An 18,381-nucleotide genomic window follows, 5' to 3' on the forward strand; every position below is an offset into this window, starting at 1 on the left:
TATTACAAATGTTGTAAATAGCGCCATCTAGTATTTATAGATTGACCTACTACACTGACTTTGGTCTATAAATGCGGAGGTCGGTAGTTGAATAATGCTCTTTCGTTGGGTGAGCAGCGGCATTCCGTCGACGAGCGCAGAGCGTGCCGGTTGTGTTTTGGATACTAAAGTGAATTGTATTAGGAATGGGTTTATCGCGGTCTTAGTTGGACCTGGGGGGGAAGCTGCAAGTAGTGAAGGTGAGTGTTAATGCATTCTAAAAGGGCCTTTTAAACCTACACCCGTGTCACAAGTCACGGGCGCTACTTGGGGTTTCCCTTGCGGTAGCCGGCTTCAAAGCCTAAATTATCTTTTATTAGTGCTTCTTACATACTATATTGTGTTAAATCTAAATTTACAGAATGGGCAACAGTAGGAATACTTAAAAGTAGAAACATTTTATTTGATTTATATGATCAAAAAAAATATAGATTTGATGACAAATTTACGACTTATGTGAGAAATTACTCTAAAATTTTCAAACAAGTTTGTATTGCAGCTAAATCTAATTTTATAAATAAACAAATTAATCAGTCCTCTGACAAAATTAAGACCATCTGGGGAATTATAAACAAAGAAACTGGACGGTCTGAAAAAGCCTGCAATCAATTCTCATTAAATTATGACAATAAGTTAATAACAGCAACAAAAGATATAGTTCATATTTTCCAAGATTTTTTTGCTAATATTCCGATTGATATTACATCTTCTCTAGACTCATCCCCAATTCGAGCAAAAACATTACTGGAGGCTAATGTCAGCCCTTGCTCTTTAACATTTAAATTTTCACTATCCTATCCATTCTCCACTGGTGCTACCACCAACATATACCGAGCACAGGAGTGTAAAACATTTCACCATCATCCCTAAAAAATCGACGTCGCTGTCTGTTTACTTACATCTCTTAAATTATGCAACAGATTTCAATGCAGTTTTCAGCAATTATAGAGCGATTCAAGAGAAAGGTTTATTTGTATAATACATGCGTGTTATAGTATAGAACTAGCCGAGAAGTTCTATGGTTTGTAATACATGCATGTGAAACCGGAACGGGTTACTTTTAAAATAAAGATTAGAACTGTGAACTGTTAAATGTATACATATCTATATATATATATATATATATATATATATATATATATATATATAAATAAAATTGGAGTATCTGTTTGTAATATTAAAATAACTGTTTTTAATACATGCATATGAATATAAATAGGACACATACACCAAAATAACATTTTTTACAATTTTTGTCTGTCTGTTTGTTCCGGCTAATCTCTGAAATGACAGACTTTTATTGGCGGGTAGCTGATGTAATAAGAGGTAACTTAGGCTACTTTTATTTTAGAAAAATGAAGTTAAATTCCACGCGGACGAAGTTGCGTGCACAGTTAGTATGTAGTTAATATATTTTGTATACAATTATATAAAGTACCTATATGTAAATATTTTTATTCATTTATGTCAGACTAAACGTTATGAATACCTTATGTGTAATAATAAATTTAGAATAGAATAGAATAGAATAATTCTATTCTATTATATTCTAATAATAATATTATTAATATTATAAACGCGAAAGTTTGTGAGTATGGATGGATTTTTGTTACTCTTTCACGTAAAAACTACTGAACGGATTTTAATGAAGCTACAGTAATATAGCTTATACATCAGAATAACATATAGGCTGTAATTTTAAAGATATTATGTAAATTAGGCGAAAAATGACAAGTGTCATGTGAGAATGATCCAGACGAAGTTGCGCGGGTCAGCTAGTGTAGTACTGTCGACGGCAATCTGCTGCGGTGGCGCCGATACACCACCCCTTTCGGCCAGTAGTCCTTCATGAAGGTGGGCAGCATGTTGGTAAGGACCCGGGACACAAACGCCTTGAAACTCGCGTTGTGACTCAACTCCAGCTGCGTCACCCTCAATGTCAGGTTACTCCTGGTCCGTTTACTCCTTGGTGACTTACCTAAGTTTCTTTTGTTTGTAGGTACAAATTTTTCTATACCTTCATTTTGCTATATGTCAACAATATCTCTGCACAATTCACACAGCGCCATCTAGTCCCAAGCTAAGCAGAGCTTGTGTTATGGGGACTAGATTACTGATATATAGGTATGTACACATAAATAGTTTTTTGTAAATACATACTTAATATACGTAGATACAAATAAGACCGATACAAACAAACATACTCATGAATACAAATGTTTGTACCGTGCGAGGAATCGAACCCCCGACCATCAGAAGTAAAGTGGTGTGCTAAACCGCTAGATCAGACCGGCCGTCGATACATGTTTTTATAGAAAAACTAAAAATCCAAATTTATCTGATTGCACTAAGAATGAGTGCGTAGCGATTTCTATGTTGATTATCGCACGCCTCTTCCTTGTTATTGTGTATTATTTATTTAAAATAAGATCTATTAAAAAGAACAACACACAAGTTTCTTGCTCATTCTTCTTATGATGAATCTGCGTTCCGAATGAGTGGTAGAATAAAAATTGACTATTTAAGAATGGTTGTAATGAGTTTATTTGAATAAAGATTATTTCTATTTTATATCTGTATATATATTTGTAATCGGTAAATATAGTTGGTCGGGCCTGGAATGGATTGCCTCCGTTTAGAACCTGGAACCCGACCAGGGTGGGGGGTAAAAAGAAGATAGCTCAGTTTTGAGATGAGGTTAAGTAGGGATGCGTACAATGGCTAGCTTGCATAAGGTAGAAATAAGGGAAGACTCACAGTTGATGGCTGGGGCGATCTCTTGAAGGCTTGATTTCACTGGAACTGATGCAGAAGCTTGTCTTCCAAAGCTTGACTACACTTTTCACTGCCTAAGGGCTAGCCCAGCACAAACTGTTATTAGTATATTGTTATTTAAATTGAAACATTGCCGCCATTACCGCATCTCGACGCAAAGAAGTTCTGTTGCGTATTGAAAGTGCCTGTCACGTGTAGAGTCGATGTAGGATAAAAGGTTTCTTGTATTGGCGCATAGATGGCACCGCTAGTTTAATATTCCGATACTTGGGAATAAGGAATGGAAGCCAGCACAATAGTAGAAGGAAAAAAGGTTGTTAGTAATGTGAAGTAATAACTCCATCGCTAGCAATGTACAACGTCATGTTGACCTCCACATAGTTCCCCATAGAAACTAAACAAATTCCTGGTGAATTTGTCACGATGGATGTACTAAGTAACCTAACCTCATGCCCATATCATCATCCTCCACTGGTGCCTCGCTGGCGTAAACCGTTAGCGCAGACGGGTGCACCATTCCATAATCATCCATAAAAAAATTGGTAAATATCTAATTTATCTATTTTAATTATATTATAAACGCGGAAGGTTATGGATGTTTGTTATTCTTTCAATAAAAACTACTGAACGGATTTTAATGCAACTTTATAGTAATATAGATTATACATCAAAAGATATAGGCTATAAATATCACGCGGGTTAAACCGCGGGCCCAGCTAGTCTTTTCTGTAAACAGTATTTCAATAGTTAATTTTAAACTTTCGTGTTTAATATACATTATTTAAATTATTAACCGGGTCTTAACACGAATAATTTTATGGCAAATAAAGGTATTTACCTCTCTCGACGTTTCGACTAGGTTGCACTAGCCGTGGTCACGAGCTGACTGGAGTAACAGACACAAGATCTCTGTGCCCCTGAATTTGTGGAACAAGAACTATCCCACGTTCAAGAAGTACTCAAGAAAAATGGTTACATAAAGAGTAGAAGGCAAAATAAGCGCGTAACAAAAGCTAAAAAACCGGAAGTGAACAGACAGCCAGCGTACATGACTTACTTAAGAGGAATAACGGACAAAATTGGAACAGCACTAAATAAATACTCCATTAAGACTGTATATTATCCGCCCTCAAAAGTAACGAACAATTTACGTTCACCAAAGGATAAGCTACCTTATGAAGCTCCAGGTGTCTACAAAATTGACTGTAGTTGTGGTAGCTCTTATATTGGCCAAACAAAGCGATCAATAGCCGAGAGAGTCAAAGAGCACATCGCAGCGGTTAAAAATCGACAACCACACAAATCAGCGATTGCCGATCATCTACTGAACGCAGGAACAAATCACTGGATTGAACTACATGCGCCTAAGGTCCTCTCTACTGATCGCCACTATTACCCACGAATGGTCCGGGAGGCGATTGAAATTAAAAAACATCCCAATTTCAACAGAGAGGATGGCTTAAAATTATCATCTGCGTGGAATCCAGTCATAAATAAATTCAAGCAAAGTTCAGTAGCATCAATAGTCAATAAGTGTACGGATACCGTGAGTGCTGTGTGTCGCGAACTTTCGTTAAACAATCTAGTGACGGTAGATGAAGAAAAACTGCTGTTGCCTATCTACATTGACATCTCTGTTACTCCAGTCAGCTCGTGACCACGGCTAGTGCAACCTAGTCGAAACGTCGAGAGAGGTAAATACCTTTATTTGCCATAAAATTATTCGTGTTAAGACCCGGTTAATAATTTAAATAAAGTATTTCAATAGTAATATGATATATATGGGTATAGATCATTATTAAGATGAATAAAAGTACCAAAAAGTATTTTAAATACTTTAATATCAATTGAATCGTCTACACGTACATTTATACTACATTTTTGTTACAATCATTCAATATAGTTATAATGTTCACTATTGTTAAACAACAAGTGAAATGAGATCTAAGAGGCCATTCATAAATGATAACACATTAAAGGTAGCCGACTCCCGTCCTGTACCTACCACGCTTTCACACACACACGACACCGTCCTCGCCGGCGAAGTCGACGACCTCAACCACACCATACCGCGCAATCGACCGGGCGCTATATACTAAATTTGATACACAGATAGCCTGAGAAAGGGCTTACTTTTTAATGCGAAAAAGGGTATTGAAAAGAGAGACATGAAAGGTTGAAAACTATATGGAAGCATAGTTTTTATTTTTTTTAATATCATATAGTTATATATGTTGTATAGTTTATCATTTCTAAAGCTAGAAACTTGAAATTTATTTTTTAAGTAACTTTATATAAATAAATTAAATAAATATGTCATTCAAAGATAAAAATGCTACCTTTATGGCGTGATATAAAATAGAGGGTGAAAGAAATTTCACTTCCCAGGTCATTTTTGAAGCTAGAATGATGAAAATTGTCTTTGGTTTTTTTTAGTTAGATTATTAAATATTTTTTCTTTAATTTGTCAAGGTTACTATTCCTCGCGGACGAGGGGAAAGTGGATTGATATTCTTATTGCTGGCAATGTACCATGTCATGTTGATCTCCCTGGAAACCATCGTGATAAATTCCTAGTGAATTTGTCACTGTGTGCTAACTGACCTGACCTCATGCTCATCTTATCCTCCACTGGTGCCCCGCCAGCGTAAACCGTTGGCGCAGGCGGGTGCACCATTGCATTACCTAAACATATAAATAAAACTGGAGTGTCTGTTGGTAATATTGAAATAATCGTTTTTAACTACATGCATACATAAATACGGTACATACACCAAAATAACGTTTTTTACAATTGTTGTCTGTCTGTCTGTTTGTTCCGTCTAATCTCTGACATGGCTAGACCGATTTTGGCAGGACTTTTATTGGCAGGTAGCTGATGTAATAAGGAGTAATTTAGACTACTTTTATTTTAGAAAAATAAAGTTCAACTCCACGCGGACGAATTATATATATATAGATAGATATAATTATATCTATAAAAAAAGCCAACTATTATAAGAGTGGGAGTAGATGGGTATAAAACCTGTTATTGGCTTTCTCTAGATATGTACTGTTGATTAATGTATTAAATTGTAAGCTTCTAATAAATAAATAAATTTAAAAAAAATGTTATCTAATTTATAGATAGCTCCCTAACTATAATTAAAAATGTTTATTATTTCATAATGATATAAATATATAAACTATAACTTTACACGAGTGACTTATAATCTATAACAGCGTGTTTATTATATAAGCTTGGTTTCCAATAATTGGATAATATAATTAAAAAATTGGGTAAAACACTTATCACGAAGAGATACAGATGTTTGTGCAATGGTTGCGTGTGGCCATATGGGTATAACCAAAGACCACGTCGGTTGCCATCCCTGATGTGATGGCTGGTGTAGGCTATGGTCAGCATCCAAGTCAGAATGTATATATTTATTTTTTTATACATATAACTGTATAATAGAAGGATTATAGTGATCGCCAGCCAAAACGTAGTGCAGTGGAGAATTCCTCGATGGCTGAGGTTTGTTAGGTCCTGGAAAATAATATTTTATTAGAATAGAATAGAATAGAAAATCATTTATTCAAATAAACATTACTTTGAAGCGCTTTTGAATAGTTATCACATTTTTTTTTCACACTCAAATTTAAAACAGTATAATTCCTAGTTATTTAATCATGATGGGTAAATTGACGTGACCTCATGGTCATTTAATCATACTCCACTGGTATCCCTCTAGCATATATTGTTAACATAGGCAGGTGCTTACGATTATAAAAAAAAACTAGCTACTCACCCCGGCTTTGCATGGGTGTACATGTATTATATATATAAACCTTCCTTTTTAATCACTCTATCGATTAAAATCTGTTGCATAGTTTTAAAGATTTAAGCATACATAGGGACTTTGTTTTATACCATGTTTATACCAAGCTCTGCTTAGTTTAGGACTACATGACGATGTGTGAATTGTCCAGGATTATTATTATTACATTTTACTAATATTATAAATGCAAAAGTTTGTCAGTATGGATGAGAGTTTGTTACTTTTTCACATAAAAACTACTCAACGGATTTTGATGAAACTTTACAGTAACATAGCCTACACATCAGAATATAATAGCCTATAATTTAAAAAATATTATTAGGCGATATATAATGATAAATGTGATGCAGAAGAAGTCGCATAGGTCAGCTAGTATAAATATATATATACCAAATATCTACACATGAAAATAATATAATTACCTTCCACTGCAAAGATCCGGCAACAAACAAATGATCAATATCAATGAAAGACGAGAGGAAAGTGCAAAAAGCAATGTTAAAAAAGTACATTGTGTCCTTTACATTTTCGTGGGTGAAAAATAGTATTGACGACAGTAAACCTATGGTTGCGTGCACAGCACTGTCGGCGCAAGCTCTGAACACTAGTGATTGTGAAAATTTTGTATTCGAAACAATATAATCACCAATAATAGCAGTGACAAAAATGGACAAACTCAACACCACTGGGGTTTTCATTTTTATCCTTATTTACAGTATTTGGCACCGTTCAGACGATCAGAATGGTCATATTTAGTATTTTAAATATCTAATTATTGTTTTCTATCAATATTTCAAGTTTAATTGCAATATTTTAATTTATAATTACAAATCGCGATGAGAAGAAATAATAATAGTTTAAACTTGATATCAAAACATATCAATACATCGATTTGAATTTGACATTTTATGACAATGACAGCAGACTCAGTTCCATTTTATTTTCGTTCAGAAATACACTGTTTTAATTTGACGCGTTCATTATTTATACATATAGGAAAAATCACAGGATTTTACCATGTTTTATTTGTTTTCATTGAGTTTCTGATATTTTGGAAGTGTTTCAACTGCAATGATCACGAATCACGGGTAAGAACTCAATATTGGCACATAATACAATGTCGTGATTTTTTCTAATATAATCAGAAAATTTCATTAATTAATAATAATTTAATACGTCCATAGGCTACGGTAACCGTTTAGCATCAGATGTGCCGTATGCTTTTTTGCCAACTACGTGGTATAAAAAAAATTAAGTATTAATATAATATTTATTCTCCAGGCCACACAATCTCTTAGATCCAGTCTATATAGCTTGCTAGGACAGTTAATATTAGTGTAAATAAAAAAAGAATATATATAAAAAAGTATTCAATTAATTAATAATAATTAAGTATGGATATTTATTCTCCAGGCCACACAATGCCCTCGATCCAGTCTAAATAGCTTGATATTCTGGTGTAGACGGCTGGCGGTCCGTTAGCACACTGTTCACCAAAAGACGTGATGCCAATAATATGAAAGATGCATTGTTTGTCTTTCGAAGGTATTTGTAAGGGAGATCCGGAATTAGCCTGAAATGAAAAAAAATACATGTTGTGTTCTTCTTCTTTCTGCTTCTCTGCCAATGTCAAGATTAGAAATGACGTGTAATAGGTTATTTCTGCGGATGTTAATGGAATGGTGCACTCGCCTACGCTAAGAGGGCATCCGTAAATTACATGAGATGTTTATTGGGATGAGGGAGTCGAGTCAAATCTCATCTAATCTTACGTTGGAGAGAGAGGGGGTCTCGGCAAATATCTCGCAATTTTTTTTCTGATTGAAACAAAAAAAAAATACTATTTTGGTCCATTTAATCCAGAATGTACATGCTTATTACACTTATAACTCTCAGCAATATTAATTACTAATCTTAACTAGTCGTAAATAACTTTTATTTACGAAGAATTTTTTTTTCTTTTTACAATAACAATCCAACGCGTTTACGTAAGAAACCCACATTTTGAAAAACTCACGTGAGATTGGAGAATGGGGGGGGGGGGGGGGGGGGGGGGGGGGTTGAATAAAATTTCACGACATCTCACCAGGGGGGAGGGAGGCACAGAAAATTAAAAAAACACCTCACGTAATTTATGGACGTCCCCTAACGGTATACGCTGGCGGGGCACCAGTGGAGGATCATGATTATGTGGTCAGGTCAGTTAGCACGACGTTGTAAATTCACCAGGAATTTATCACGATGGTTTCCAGGTGGAACCGCGTGTAGGGCAACCTGACATGGGACATTGCTGGCAATGGAGTTATTACCCTGTACCCTGTTCATGGCTACAATCACGAACAGGAGTATCCGTTTAATGAACCAACATGTCACGTATAAAGTTCTTCTGGCCGCGTAAAAACAAAAGTGTGGAAATAAAATAAATAAATAAAAAATAAAATGAATTTCAGTACTACTGATTTATTAAAACATTGGGGCCGTTCAAGTATTACTTAAGCAGATTTATTACAATTATTTACCGCCCCATCCCCCTTGTCAGCAAAAGTAAGCAAAGCTCTTACCCCTCTCCCCACTATGCTTAGGTAAACATTTCTCAATTAATGTATTGTTTTTTTTAGACGACCTCGGTGGTCTAGCGGTCTAGCATACCGTTTTACAACTGATGGTCGCGGGTTCGATTCCTCGCACGGCACAAACATTTGTATTCATGAGTATGTTTGTTTGTATCGGTCTAGGTATTTTCTATGTATAATATGTAGGTATTTACGAAAAAAAAAATCTATGTATTTATATCAGTTGTCTAGTACCCATAACACAAGCTCTAGCTAGCTTAACTTGGGTCTAGATGGCGCTGTGTGAATTGTCCTGAGATTATTATTATTATTATTATTATTTAGTAAAACAACGTGAGGGTTGCCATTTGCGTAAAAAAGTAAATACTATCGATGACGTAATCGTCATCTAGACTCCCCTACCCCCATGTCGTCCAAAATAAGCAAAACAAAGCCCCCCCCCCCCCCCCCCCCCCCCCCCCCCCCCCGCCCCCCCCATAGTGCTTCCGTAATACTTGAACGGCCCTTGTTTTAATAAATTAGTAGTACTGAAATACATACTATTTTTTATTTATTTAATAAATAAAAAATAACGGCCCCATTAACGAAAATAATAAAATTAATATTTTACAACAAAAGATGCTGGCTCCTATCCAGCACAGACTACTAAAACACAAAAAATGCTCATCACACAGATAATCTATCTTAATTTTTTTTTTTTTGGTTCTGTTTATCCTTTATCGGAAAGGGAAAGGGAACTGCGCCCATACAGCCATCTGAATTTAATTACCCGACAGGTGTCCTTTCTTCCTCTGAGCTCACCAGCGCACATCTGGGACGGCGACAGTCCCCTCAAGTTAGAGTGTCTAGTGTCGAGCAGTTTAGCACAATCAGTATTGTTCAACAGATTTACCGACACCTTTTGTAGATCTTTCGCTACCTCTCTCGTATCTGAAATGAAAGCTATTTATAACTAGCTGCACGCGCGACTTCGTCCGCGTGAAATTTAACTTTATTTTTCTAAAATAAAAGTAGCCTAAGTTACTGCTTATTTCATCAGCTACCTGCCAATAAAAGTCCCGTCAAAATCGGTCCAGCCATTTCAGAGATTAGCCGGAACAAACAGACAGACAGACAAAAATGTTATTTTGGTGTATATACCGTATTTAGGTATATTCCTTTGAAATAGTAAATTTTGTTAGTGATACAGTTTTTTTAGGAATAACAGTGGACTCGAAGTTACAATGGGGGCCCCATATTTCAAAATTAGCCAGTAGACTTAGTTCTGCTGCTTATGCAATTAACAGACGTGGCGATGGCAAAACTTGTATATTTTAGTTATTTCCATAGCATTATGTCATATGGCATACTGCTATGGGGTAAAGCAGCCGATATAAATACTATATTTATTTTACAAAAGAGAGCCATACGTTCTATTTATGGTATGGGTTCTAGAGAGTCATTACGTCAATGCTTTAAACAATCAAATATCCTCACCGTTGCCTCACAGTACATTTATGAAAATATTATGTATACAAGGAAAAACTTAGATAGTTTCAAGAAACTTAAAGACTGTACAAGTAGAAACTTACGCAATAAAAATAGGCTAATTTTACCTAAATGCCGTCTACACAAAGTTAGTAATTCATTTTATGGTAATTGCGTAAGATTCTATAATAAACTGCCAGAATCTACGCTAAATCTGAGAGGCAATTCAAATTTTATATTAAACAAATGTTATGTAAAAAAGCCTATTATAGGATAGATGAATTTATAGATGATAGCAATATATAGCAAGTATAAGTTTATTTGCGGACAACGTTATAATTTATTGTTCATACTGCTTTCTTGATATATGATAGCGTAGCGGCTTTTGTATTGATTGTCGCATGCAACCTCATGTAAAGTGCGAATACTGTAACTATCATATAGTAATTTTTGTAGCTGTGACGTGGTCGAGTGGAATGAGTAGTCATGCTCACTAAAATGTCCAGACATGTGGCGGCGTGGTGGGCCGGGTCATTGGGCTCCCTAAAATATGGTCGAGCGCAGTGATGGCTGGCTCATCCGTCATACTCGTGAACTAGTGCTGCTTGTAGGGACTGGTCTGCTCTTATCACTACGACTGATTTAATCTTATTGTGTTTTTATATTTGAGCCTAAATAAATTAGTGCTGGTTGGTAGTTTGTATTCACACGTTTCGACTTGTAAAATGTGAACTTACAAGGATTGTTTAAAAGAGCAACACACAAGTTTCTTGCTTATTCTTCTTGTGATGAGACAGCTTTCCGAATAAGCGGTAGATTTTAAAAAAATGTTGACTATCCAGAAGTGCTTAAATTAAGTTTATTTGAATGAATTATTTTCTATTCTATTCTATTCTATAAATTATTGTCCTAAGATATAATTATTAGTTAAATTATTTTAAATTACTTACCAGGGTTGACAGTTCCCCATCCGGTAGCTATAGCTTTAGTTTCACCCCCGAATCCGTTTTGCTGCCACAAGCAGGCGGGCCGTATGTCTGAATCGATCTCCATGTCCAAGTTTAGTTCCAGCAATGCGATATCGTTGTATCTCGCTGGCGGACGGTAGTCGGGGTGTTTGTGGATTCTCTTTATAGGAACCTGATGTAATATAAACAATCGATATAATTATACATACTAACTGTACTCGCGGTTTTACCTGTATGAAATTTATAGCTATACATGTCATTCTGATGTATAAGCTATATTAGTGTAAAGTTTCATCAAAATCCGTTCAGTAGTTTTGCGTGAAAGAGTAACAGTATACTATTATATATATTCTCCCAAATTTGAATTTTAATGACTGTGTATTATAATAAACATGTTCCATTATTATTTGAAAAAAATACGAGTTTCTTGTCAGTTCTTCTCATCTCGATATCATTCCGAACTGACGGTAGATTTGACATATCATAAGAGTCTGTAATAGACCTACATGAATAAAGATATTTTGAATTTGAATTTGAATTTGAATTATTGTTGTCTTATTTTCACAGTTTTTTACACTTTGTGGCGTATACCATACCTACGGGCCTAAACTTATAAACTTACTAACTGTGTTCGCGACTTCGTCCGCGTGGAATTTACTTTATTTTTCTAAAATAAAAGAAGCCTAAGTTACTCCTTATTACGTCAGCTAGTTGCCAAAAAAAGTCCTGACAAAATCAGTTCAGCCATTTCAGAGAACAGCCGGAACAAACAGACAGACAGACAAAACTGGTAAAAAATGTTATTTTGGTGTATGTACCGTATTTATATTCATATGCATGTAGTAAAAAACGGTTATTTCAATATTACAAACAGACACTCCAATTTTATTTATATGTTTAGGTAATGCAATGGTGCACCCGCCTGCGCTAACGGTTTACGCTGGCGGGGCACCAGTGGAGGATGGTAAGATGAGCACGAGGTCAGGTCAGTTAGCCCACCGTGACAAATTCAGTAGGAATTTATCACGATGGTTTCCAGGGAGGCTCTCCTAATGAGTGGTAGATTAGAAAAATTAGTATGACCATTCAAAAGTGCTTAAATTAATTAAACAAATAAAACAAAACAATATAAATAATAATAATAATATTTCAGGACAATTAACACAGTGACATCTAGTCCCACGGTAAGCAGAGCTTGTGTTATGGGTACTAGAAAACTGATATAAATAAATAAATAACCCTGGACAATTAACACAGCGCCATCTAGTCCCACGCTAAGCAGAGCTTGTGTTATGGGTACTAGACAACTGATATAAATACATGGATACATTTTTTTTTTATAAATAAATACATATTATACATAGAAAACACCCAGGCATATACAAACAATCACACTCATGAATACAAATGTTTGTACCGTGCGAGGAATTGAACCCACGACCATCGGATAGTAAAGCGGTGTGCTAAACCACTAGACGTATACGTATGTATATTGTATGTACATAAATATACAATATAAATATATAAATACAACAATAACAGTAAAACAAATATTCAAATAATCTTATTATTTGAATAAAGCATTTTCTTGATTTTTTTATTTTATTCGCCGATTCAAAATGGGATAAGGAAAAGTTTTTTTTTATAACACAGGGGACAAACGAGCATGCGGCTCACCTGATGTAAGTGATTACCGCCGCCCATGAGCACCCGCAACACCAGGGGAATTGCGAGTACGTTGTCGGCTTTTTAAAAAGGAATAAGCTCTTTTCTTGAAGGTTTCAATATCCTATCGGTTCGGAAATACCATTGCTGGAAGGTGATTCCACAATGTGGTTGTGCGAGGCAAAAAGTTTCTAGAGAACCGTACTGTGGAAGACCGCCATTCGTCCAGATGATCAGGATGGTATTTCAGTTTCTGGCGGGTGGTACGGTGGTGAAACTCAGCAGCTGGTATTAATCCGAACAATTCCTCAGAATACTCCCCGTGATATATGCGGTAGAAAATGCACAGAGATGCAATATCACGCCGCAGAGCCTATCTATGATATAACTTTTTAATTGTCTATTTTTAATATAATTGTCATTGATTTCATTGTAGTGTAACGAGGACAGTTCACGTACCTATATTAAATATATACCTAATTTAAATTAATTCATTTTATTATTTATATATATATATATCTTATATATAAAATTCTCGTGTCACAGTTTTCGTTCCCATACTCCTCCGAAACGGCTTGACCGATTCTCATGAAATTTTGTGAGCGTATTGAGTAGGTCTGAGAATCGGCCAACATCTATTTTTCATCCCCCTAAATGTTAGGGGTAGTCCACCCCTAAATTTTATTTTTTTATTTTTTAGACAACATTTTTAGTTTATTTTTTTATGATACAACATACAAAAATACATACAATCGTAATTTTCACCCTTCTATCATCAACCTCTATTTTTTTATAGCGTTATTAATTTATACGGCAAAACAAACGTTTGCCGGGACAGCTAGTATATATATATATATATATATATATATATATATATATATATATATATATATATTGTTACACACAAAGTTGTGTTACAAACAGAGTCAATGGATCGAGTCTGTCACATAGCCGTTGATTACCAATGATTCTGGCTGATATGATGAGTTTGTTCCTCTTTGTAATGTACGTACATCCACTGGGTTGGCTCCATCACTGACACTAGGGTCTATGTTCTGGTCTCCAAGCCTAACGATGACAGGCTCAGGGTCCTTCGCTCGAAGATTTCGGGTGCAGTGGCCGGCTGTCAGCACGAACCGAGGACTGATGAGGCTTCCACCACAGCTGAAGTTGTAGCCGTCGTCGAAGTTTGTGAAACCTATTGCTGCCTAAACATTTAAATTAATGAAGACATTTTGATTTTATGTGATTTCATTGCACTAGTAAATAATACGAATATATAAAATTCCATGTCGTTTAGTGTTCAATATTCTCTTATATAAATATATTATTATACTAGCCGTTACCGCGACTTCGTCCGCGTGGATATATATATATTAACTTTATTTGTCTAAAATAAAAGTAGCCTAAGTTACTCGTTAGAACATCAGCTACCTGCCAAAAAAAGTCTTATCAAAATTTGTCCAACCAGCCATTTCCAAGATTAGCCGAAACAAACAGACAGACAGACGAAAATTGTAAAAAATGTTATTTTATTCATATACATGTAGTAAAAAATGATTATTTCAATATTACAAACAGAGTGTGTAATTTCTATATAAGTGTAACTGGCAGCCTATAAATATGTGCGTTGCCAAATTCGTAAAAACATAATAAAAAAGAAAGTTAAAAAAGAATAAAATTCAAAAATTAACACAGACATTAACGCAACATTGTATTTTTTTTTTCATAAACAATAATTAAATATCTATCAACCATCCCTCAAATTCTCGATCAGGTTTAACACAGAGGCTCCAATTTTATTTATATGTATAAATGAAATTTCGTTTAAACAGAAATTGCGGGAATATTATTTAAATTTGTAACTTTTTTTACTGTCTTTCTACCTTTTACACATCTTTCTGTTATTTCCCTATAGCTCTCTCTATATTTATATATATATATTTTCTTACTTTCAACTTGAGGCTCTACTTATAATTTGATTATCAGATAATTATGTATTTATTTATATATAATATTTATATATTTATGTTTATATTTATACATTTATTTATGTATGTTTATTATTATTATTAATTTTTATTGAAATTTATATTTAAAATATTTTGCTTTATATTTATATATATCTTTTTTTTTTTTTTTTAACATTACTCATTTATATTAGTGCACCGCCAACAATCTTTCTCTGCACCACTCATGGTTGACTGGTAGATAACGCCGCATGGTGTTAAGTCCGCCATATGTACACATTGTTTTTGTGCATTAAAGTTAAATAAATAAAAAAATAAAAATAAAAAATAAATGACTTACCATATGCGGAAACTCCCCTTGGTCAGCGTTCTCACCCCCAACAATGAGTTCCACTCCTGAATACTTGCATTTTAGTAAAGATATAGATATCATCTCAGGGTTTGTCATTAACGTTATAAAATCGATCTTCTCTGTCACACCTCGGCTGTACTGCTCACACTCTAGAAACAGAAGCTTTTTTTTAATTATTAATTTTTTTAATTAATTTTGGTACAACCAGTCATTACATATAATCTATACATGTAAATAAAATTGAACTGTCTGTTTGTAATATTGAAATAAACGTTTTTTACTAGATGTGTTGAAAATTATGTTTAAATAGCTGTCGCCGCGACTTCGTTCGCGTGGAATTAAATTTTAATATTCTAAAATAGAAGCATTTTTTTAAAATAATAGTAGCTTAAGTTACTCCTTATTACATCAGCTACCTGCAAATGAAAGTTACGTCAAAATCGGTTCAGCCATTTCAGAGAACAGCCGCAACAAACAGACAGACAGACAAAAATGGTAAAAAATGTTATTTTGGTGTATGTACAGTATTTATATTCATATGCATGTAGTAAAAAAGGATTATTTCAATATTACAAACAGACACTCCAATTTTATTTATATGTATAGATTATTTATTTATTTACGTCACACTAAGTGAGCTTTACAGTCTGCCAATATGTCCACTTAGGAAGATTGTATACAAATACACACAGTTACAAACTACTTACTAATACATACACACTTATTACACGAGGAAACAAAAGAAAAAAAATACCTAATCTTAATTTTACATACTACATAAATAGTCCACTGGCCTCCTACGAAACTCATCATGTGACACCCATGATACCAGTTAAAGTTGTGCCAACTCGAGTTACTAACTCTAGTTGCAGTGAATTCGAGCTGAATTCTGCCAACTCGAGTTGGAAGAATTCAACTGGTAAATGAATGAATCAAGTGAAAGAGCGAGAACATGATTCTGTCGTCGAACTGACAATGACATGAAATTTTCCCATCATTTCATCTCATACAATTTTCAAATAATATCTAATCTTAATTTTACATACTACATAAATAATATACTTCCATCCTACGAAACTCCAGCGAAGTACAAGTAAATATGTCTATTATATATTTTGTTAGCGATTTTATTACTCACTTCGTTCGCTAACTCTCCTTGTGTCTGTACCGACGCTCGAAATTGGTGGACCACTGAAAGATGATTAGCATATCATTAGCAGATTGCATTGCCATCTCAACATACGCATTCCATTAGCATGTAGTCCCCTTTCATTCGATGCTAGAAGCGTAGCGTGGCTTGGCGGAGCCCCGTATAAAAATTTGTTTCGGGGCCCTTACGATGGGTAAAGATTTCTCACAAAAGAAACAAAACTGCATAAAATTTGAATAAAGAATAAGAATAGAAAATCATTTATTCAAATAACTTACATTGAAGCACTTTTGAATAGTCATTACATTTTTTTAATCTACCGCTCATTCGGAAAGCTGTCTCATCACAATATATAAAATTTTCACAGTCTTTATAGATGTTGCCGTAAAGTGAACGACATTTTACTGAAAAAACAAGTCAATGAAATTTCTTACGGATTATGAATTATTAATAATTTAATTAAAAATACTAGCGGCCACATTTTGATAGGCAACCTGGTAGATATAAATTCTCCTAATGATAAATATGTGTAAAAATTTGGTTTTCAGCAAACACTCGATGGGTACACTGATTCTGCAGCGGGATCTCGGACTACAAGAAGAACGAGCAAGAAATTTGCGTGTTGCTCTTTTAAATAATTTTATTATTACTTTACATTTTTAAGTTTAAGTGTGTGAATACAAACCACCAATTAGCACTAATTCAATTAAATACTCAAATAGAAAAAAATATTGAATATATAACCAACTGGTTAAAGAATTAATAAGAGGAAATCAGTCATAGTGATTAGAGCAGACCAGTCCCTACAAGCAGCACCCGTTCACGAGTGTGCCGGATGAGCCAGCCATCATTGCACTCAACCATATTAGAGGGAACACATCGACCCGGCCCACCACGCCGCCACAAGTTTGAACTTTATAGCGAGCATGACTGTTTCAAGTTACTCCACTACGTCATTTATACTATTTACAGCATAAACTGTACCAATCACAGTTTTCACCCATTACAATATTCTCTCTCTCTCTTGTGAAGACTGGTCTGTTCGGGTTACGAACACTGATTAGACTATTTGCTTTTGCAATAGCAATATAGATAATAATAATAATAATAATAATAATAATAATAATAATAATAATAATCTCAGGACAATTCACACAGCGCCATCTAGACCCAAGTTAAGCTAGCTAAAGCTTGTGTTATGGGTACTAGACAACTGATACAAATACATAGATAATTTTTTTTTGTAAATACATACATATTATACGTAGAAAATACCCAGACCGATACAAACAATCATACTCATGAATACAAATGTTTGTGTCGTGCGAGGAATCGAACCCGCGACCATCGGTCGTAAAGCGGTGTGCTAGACCGCTAGACCACCGAGGTCGTCAATAGATAGCTCTCAAATTTGAATTTAAAAATGAATCTGTATTATTGTAAACATGTACAACATTTATTTGAAAAGAATATGAGCTGAGTTTCTTGTCAGTTCTTCTCATCTCGAAATCATTCCGAATTGACGGTAGATTTGACATATCATGAGAGTCTGTAATAAACCTACATGAAAAAAAATATTTTGTGTTTTTAAAACTGAATTT

General features: G+C 34.6%; 2 protein-coding genes across 2 annotated transcripts; both read right to left on the reverse strand.

Moving 5' to 3' along the window:
• Positions 1-5,806: 5,806 nt before the first annotated feature.
• LOC131846370 (transmembrane protein 267-like) lies at positions 5,807-7,655 on the reverse strand. The gene is made up of 2 exons (XM_059195641.1): positions 7,058-7,655; positions 5,807-6,343 (listed from the first exon to the last, which is right to left on the reverse strand). Exons 1-2 carry the CDS (start codon positions 7,331-7,333, stop codon positions 6,008-6,010), a joined length of 612 nt encoding a protein of 203 aa, XP_059051624.1. The 5' UTR covers positions 7,334-7,655; the 3' UTR covers positions 5,807-6,007.
• A 382-nt stretch (positions 7,656-8,037) lies between these two features.
• Positions 8,038-16,815, reverse strand: LOC131846371 (serine protease Hayan-like). Its single transcript, XM_059195642.1, has 6 exons — positions 16,769-16,815; positions 15,619-15,779; positions 14,322-14,516; positions 11,626-11,815; positions 9,978-10,138; positions 8,038-8,208 (listed from the first exon to the last, which is right to left on the reverse strand). The coding sequence occupies exons 2-6, from the start codon at positions 15,724-15,726 to the stop codon at positions 8,038-8,040; spliced, it is 825 nt and encodes a 274-aa protein (XP_059051625.1). The 5' UTR covers positions 15,727-15,779; positions 16,769-16,815.
• Positions 16,816-18,381: the final 1,566 nt, after the last annotated feature.

This window comes from Achroia grisella, unplaced genomic scaffold (assembly GCF_030625045.1).
Source record: "Achroia grisella isolate CSIRO2021 unplaced genomic scaffold, CSIRO_AGI_Agris_v1 utg5103, whole genome shotgun sequence".
NCBI lineage: Eukaryota > Metazoa > Arthropoda > Insecta > Lepidoptera > Pyralidae > Achroia > Achroia grisella.